Here is a 6,463-nt window from a genome sequence, read left to right as displayed (position 1 = left end):
CAAATGGGTAAACACAGCCGTTGAGACACTAGATGTTTCGCGCACTTCTTTCGAAGGTATTCTTGATGCGTCCATCTTCGTAAACCTTATAAAACCGATGATCTCTGAAGCTTCTCTCAACGCGGAATCGATTCCATAACTAAGCTGATCTCTTCTACTAAAAATCGGAGAATATTCACAACTTTGCTACACTGCTCGGAGTAGGAATCGGAATCAGCTCCACGCGCTGCGACTCAAAGCCGACTCCACTGGAGCGGGGTCAAGCACAAGTCGCTCGTGAACTGCACCCCTGTCGAGTGGGGGTGCAGGGCGGGCCACTCCACGGGCATCGGCGGGCCTCGGCTGTCCGGGTGCGGGTCAGCTGCCGGCCTCACCGATAACGAGACATCTACCTATAACGCTGCGTGGTTATTGACAGTAAGGGATGCAGCTCTAACCCCCTGACAACAATAAGTGTGTACTATCTGGTTACAACTAACTTCGCTCTTCCATTCATTCCGTCATGTTTCCCCAAGCGCATAACTCGTGTCACGGATGGGATAACCGCTCGGCTTGTCGTCTTCGTTTGGTGTGTTAGTATGTACACATACATACCAGGCGATGAAGATAATCCGAACAGTTCTACCACCCGTGATGCTCATACCACGTCGCAAGTATTCCGTAAAACCGCAGATGTCGTAGGCCAACGCGCACAAATCAAGTGCCATGTCATATTTAATTTGTTTTTGATATTTGCCGACAAGGGGCCAAGGTCGCATCCCGAATCAAAGCTGAAAGGAGGGACGTTCGACGCAGCGCCGCATCCAAAAATCGCGAAAAATAACAGGAGTTTCCCGCGAACCACGGTCTCACTAAGCCATAGCCTGCTCAGGTCTGCCACTGGCAAGCGGCTGATCAAATAAACGGAGGAGTGCCTGGCCGGCCTGCAACATCCCTGCTGCCAGCTGGTCTGGTTACACGTGACGACACTGTGTGCCTACGTCGGCGGCTCCAAGTGCACCCGCCTCCTCCCTCCCGAGCAGACATCACGGGGACAAACCGCGGCGACGTCTGCCTGTCCGCGCCGTCACCGGGCTCCAGTCACTCCCCGCCGCCGACGGCCTGACGCCGCACTGCCCACCACCTGTGACGCAACACCGCACCGCCCACCGCCGGTGACGCAACACCGCACCTTCCATCGCCGATGACGCAACACCGCACTGTCCACCGCCGGTGACGCAACACCGCACCTTCCATCGCCGATGACGCAACACCGCACCGTCCACCGCCGATGATGGGTCACGCCTGGCGGATGACATCGAACTGAACCCGGATCCGGATGGTGCGGTGGCACAGGTGGCGCCACCTGCTGCAAGCACGGGAATACTTAACGTATGCCACGCAAACGTGCGCAGCTTAAAGAAGCAGCTGGCCTGCGCCCCGGCCGTGGAACGCTTTGGCATTCTAGCAATATCGGAAACCTGGCTGAACGGCGCCGTGTTAGACTCCAAGCTCGATATCGTATTCCAGCAACGCCCCTGGTTCCGCCGAGATCGTGGGTCTGTAGGTGGCGGCGTGGCCTGCGCCGTCCGCGCGGCACTACTGCCGCTGCGCCTGCCAGACCCGGCCAACATCGAGGCGCCGCTGATCCGTCTGCACGATGCATCGGTGGCTCTGGTCGTGTGTTACCGCCCTCCCGACGACGACGCTGCAACTGACCGAATAGCTGCTGCCCTGTGAGCAGAGCAATCGCTGAATTGCAGAGCTGTTGACGTCAGATCTTTCAACCTCCCTGAGATATATTGGACACAGGCAGCCGGTGGTGCCGCTCCTGATCTGCGGAGGGCGTCGAACCGTGCCACTGCATTCGTCGACATGTGCGACTTGCCGCGTCTGAAACAAGGGGTCCGCCAACCCGCTAGAGGAGAGAACTTTCTGAATCTAGCACTGTTCCGACTAGAGACCCAACTTTTCAGCCCGCCAACCCGCCAAGTCCTGGCGCCCAAGAATCCGCGAAATTTTGGCCAGGTTTTGGGCCAGCCTAGGCTGGCTTTTGCAGATCAAACATTTCAGCAGCTAGAATAATGTGATGGAAACCTGCATAGCATTACTGCAGCTTCACGCACTTGTCAATGCCGCCAGCAGTTACTGGCTCATCAAATGCGCAGCACTTGCCAAAACTTAAAAAAGTAGCGGCATAGAGTTTGTGTATCTATGAAGAAAATGCAATTGTGACTATGACTCCGAGGCACTGATTTAGCACGGCTTTCCCTTACAGCGGATGTTGCTATTTTCCAACGTATTTTTCACAAAAGCTTTTGTTTTGATTTGTTTATTTTCCAATACTTGAACCCACATGTAATCCTGTGTGAAATATATTTATCTCAATATGTGACGCCAATGAAGCATTCAACAAAGCTCACAAGTTGCAGTCTGCAAGTCGTGAGAAATAAAGAACGAATTCTTGGAAATTGTTTTTAAAACTTTTGGTTTGTCTTCATAGACATTTCCTGCAGCATGCAAAAGTATATCACGGTTTTTGATGGCATTGCTAAATGTCAAAGATGTGACAGGAGGGTCAAATATTCGTGAACAAAACGCTATTGCACTCTACTTTCACACCCTATTACACAAGCGGCGTTACAATGGCTGTGGGACAGAACGTGGTAGTGGTATAAGACAGAAATGTGGATCTTTTCAAAGCTACTAAGTGGTTTTTACGTGGTGTGGTCACATGATCTATTGACTTAAGGGCAGCAAACAACATGAAGAAGGCTGAATCTGGTTGTTTAATGATAAATATGACCTTATGGCAATTGTAACGCAGTCGAATTCTGATTGAGCTTTTGCACATTGTAATGAACTGATGCTTCCCATTACTTGAAATATCCAGGATGTTTTACTCTGTCAGTGCAAAGCCATGAGTTGAGACATGCAGTTTTAGAAGAAATGACTCGTGGTTTTCTAAGATGAGTTAGAAGGGTGACATCATTGTGCCACTTTGGTGAAAGGCATATTTAATTTCCACCCTCGTCATTCCATTTGTGGTTGAAAACCGCTATCACAGCGTTTAAGATCTGCTTTGGTGCGTTATAAATCCCTTTCGCAGATAATGTTATTGCTGCCCCCTGAGCGACATCACGGGTGTTAGGGAACAATTAGGTGACATATACATGCTTTTTTATGCCCACTTTAATGCATAGTTCTAAAATCAAGGTGAAATTAGAAAATGTTCATTGCAATAAATTTGCACTCGTGGGTTAAGAACGGATCAGCTTTGCAGCATGGAAGGGTTTTTGCGGGTTGGATCACTAGCCAGGCGGAACGGGCTGGGCCGCGGGCTGATATTTTGGAGACAGTTGCATCTCTAGTCCCAACACATACTGTCACAGATCAATGTGCAAGATGGTCTTCTAAACTCAGACCGCAAGGAGATCATTGCCACCCTCAGCATGTCCCTGCGCAGCCGGCCTGTGGTCAACCGGCGCAGTGCATTCGACATTACGTGCTAACTTCGGCGGTCTGCGCCAGAGTCTCTCGCTGATCCCGTGGGGCCTCCGGATGACGTCGGATCTGACCAAACAGTGGACACCTTCTACACACTACTTGAGTCGGCCATCGCCTACCACGTCCTCACGGTGATCCTCCGGCGCCGACTGCTCCTATGGTTCGACGGTGTGGTGCGAGCTGCTCTCCAGCTAAAAGGAGCAGTTTGCCGACGTCTGCGGAGAAACCCCAGCACGGTGACCACAGCTGAGCTCGTGGGCAGGAGACGTGATTTTAGAACGGTGTCCAAAAATACGTACTCCAAATATTTACATAGGCCCACCGACGACTTCAAAACCAACCCTAAGCGGTACTGGTCGCTATTAAAATGTGTTATTGAGAAGTACCGCATCACCATGCATGCAGGCATGCATCACCAGTCTGGTATCACGCTAAGCGGACTCTCGTGCCGGATAACATGGCTCGCGCTGCCGCGTTGAATGACGCCCTTGATATGAAATTCGCTAATATTTGTGGGCAAAACCCTCCAGATGCACCATGCTACCCAGTCGGGTCACTGAGCCAGCTGAGGGTCTCGGGAGGCAGCCCTGCGATCCGCGATATCTATGGTCGGTCCCGACAAGGCTTAACGATATTAGTCCCCGCATAATCACCGAGTGGGCGGACGAGTTGGTCGCTCCGCTCAACAAGATTTGCAACCTTTCGGTCAGGTGTGATGTCTTCTCGGAGAGGTGGAAGCAGGCCAACACCATACCAATTTTCAAGACAGGCGTCAAAAGAAGCCATTTAATTACAGAAATACATTCCTGCTTCCTCTCCTCGGAAAGATGCTGAAAAAGTTTGCGTATGGTGAGCTGTCCCGCCACGTCTCGCCTGCGTTGTGCTGTCATCGGCATGGCTTGATTCCTGGGCGTTCGTGCGGCACGGCCTTATGTGTTTACATTAAGTCGGCTTGGGAGACCATGTCGGACGGATACCAGACGGACGCCATTTACACTGACTTTTCGGCTGCCTTTCACAGCGTTAACCGTGAACTCCTAATCCACAGCCTAAAAAATCATACTATTTGAGGGAATCTGCACTACAATGGGTAGCCTCGTATTTGTCCGACGGGCGTCACAGGGTTATCATTAACGGAAAACTTCCGATTGAAAATTGGTGACCTCTGGCGTCCCGGATGGGTCACTCTTGACTCCCTTCTTTCTCAGTGTTTAACGATCTTCCGTGCGTTACTGAATCCGGGTGCCTTTTGTATGCCAATCATGTAAACATTTTCCGCAAAACCACGTCTCGGCTGACGGCCTACTGCTGCAGAATGATTATGATCATCTGGTAGAGTGTTGGGTCAGATGTGGCTGACCTTTAACCCGAACTCTGCCGCACCCAAACTCCGTTCGCTGTACCTCGCGCTCGTGCGCAGAAGATACAGGGCTGGCTGTTTTGCAGGCTGCTTAGTGTTGGGAGCACTTTTTTTAGCTAGCTCCACCAGCTCGGATATCTTTCATGACAGTTCTGGCATGTTAAGGGTTCATTTGATCAGTATGTTTCAACTCTGTAGAAACCTCACTTGGCTTTGAGAAATGGTATCCCTTTTTGTTCATACTGTTGTGCGCTGTGTATTTGTTGCACTTAATTTAAACGATTTCGCCTGTTAGTGGAGTGTTGCTCTGCAGGCGATAAAAAAGATGAGCGAATAAACAAATGACGCAACACCGTACCGTCCACAGTCGCCGGCGCCGCCGCACCTAGCCGGAGCGCAGCTGTCGCTGCAGCAGCTCAATCTCCAGCCGAAGCTTCCGCTGCTCCAGCCGGAGTGTCCGCTGCTCCATTTGTAGGCTCTGCTCTTGCATCCTCTGCAGCCGCTCTGAGTACTGCAGTAGCTGGGTCAGCATGTGGTCGACGGTGGCCAGGTCGGTCAGCGGCGGCGCCGTCCCGCAGGCCGCCGGCGTCGGCCGCACGGGCTCGGCGGACGTCCCTGCTGACGGCGGGAGAGCGGTGGTCCCAGCTGACGGCGATGGCGGCGGCGGCGTCGTGACGTTATCCGGCGCCCCGACACACAGCTCACCGGCCGCCGGGAACTGCTCGCAGGAGAACGGCCAACGGAATCCAAACTTGGTAATCAGCGGCTCGCAGTCGTCCCTGGCTGCCTGGCACAGCTCGCGACACGGCGGCGTCGCAGCGTCCAGCACTGTGCACGGAGGGAAGTACAGCAGACAGACGAACGACGTCAGGCTAGGGCTGCAACGGACCTTCACCAGCGGCGCGAACTGATGCGCCTCAAGCGCCGCCATATCCACGGTCGTGTGGTTCAGAATGTTGGGCATCCGGGCCCGGCTTGTAGGGCTGCCCGGCACACATTTCGCTCGTCACATCCTGACAGCGATCGTTGCTGGCACAGGCCAGCGCCAGCACCAGCACCAGCACTGAGGCGGAGCGCATCGCGCAGTCTCGGCCGGCGCGGACGAGGGGACTGAGCCAGCCCGTGCTGTTTACCGTCCGTTTAAACACGACGACGACGCACTTGTGACGTCACTATTGCCGTCTACCAAGCGAAGCCGTCGCGTGCCTGAGCCACACGTGTCAGCAGCCCGCTGCGGAAATGAAGAAGGTTTTTGGCTTAGCTTCACTAGGAATCCCCGCACAGCCAGCCAATGTCACGAGGTGTGGTATTGTTGGTTTTCTCATCAAGTAACAGAAGGTGCGCGTTTGAGGCACATTACGCCATGGATTTGGTTACCTATCCGAAGCGTTGTGCTTCTTCGATATGGCGTTGCCAGGACCCCGCATGTCACGTTCGGAGCCACAAATAGCATTTGGTCTAAACGTTGGGACAAATCACGCTTTGGTTCTGGTCACCTGGGTGCAAGGACAGTGTCATCTTGCAGATCAATAAATAAAAAAAAACAGATAGGCCTGTGCTCGTCCGCGACGGCGCGCGGGTGATTACCCGTGAGGAATGGTGCCCTGCTTTAAGCAA

General features: G+C 53.1%; 1 protein-coding gene across 1 annotated transcript; it reads right to left on the bottom strand.

Moving 5' to 3' along the window:
• Positions 1 to 1,651: 1,651 nt before the first annotated feature.
• On the bottom strand, positions 1,652 to 5,815 carry LOC119106824 (frizzled-2-like). Its single transcript, XM_037230172.1, has 2 exons — positions 5,205 to 5,815; positions 1,652 to 1,713 (listed from the first exon to the last, which is right to left on the bottom strand). The coding sequence occupies exon 1, from the start codon at positions 5,808 to 5,810 to the stop codon at positions 5,232 to 5,234; it is 579 nt and encodes a 192-aa protein (XP_037086067.1). The 5' UTR covers positions 5,811 to 5,815; the 3' UTR covers positions 1,652 to 1,713; positions 5,205 to 5,231.
• Between the last annotated feature and the right edge of the window lie 648 nt (positions 5,816 to 6,463).

The sequence above is a fragment of the Pollicipes pollicipes genome, unplaced genomic scaffold (assembly GCF_011947565.3).
Source record: "Pollicipes pollicipes isolate AB1234 unplaced genomic scaffold, Ppol_2.1 Scaffold_2555;HRSCAF=2994_pilon_pilon_pilon, whole genome shotgun sequence".
Lineage (NCBI taxonomy): Eukaryota > Metazoa > Arthropoda > Thecostraca > Pollicipedomorpha > Pollicipedidae > Pollicipes > Pollicipes pollicipes.
This window is presented reverse-complemented; position numbering and strand designations above follow the sequence as displayed.

Excerpts from the sequence above, each read along its gene's own strand:
- LOC119106824 (XM_037230172.1), bottom strand. The coding sequence starts at position 5,810 with ATGCCCAACATTCTGAACCACACGACCGTGGATATGGCGGCGCTTGAG.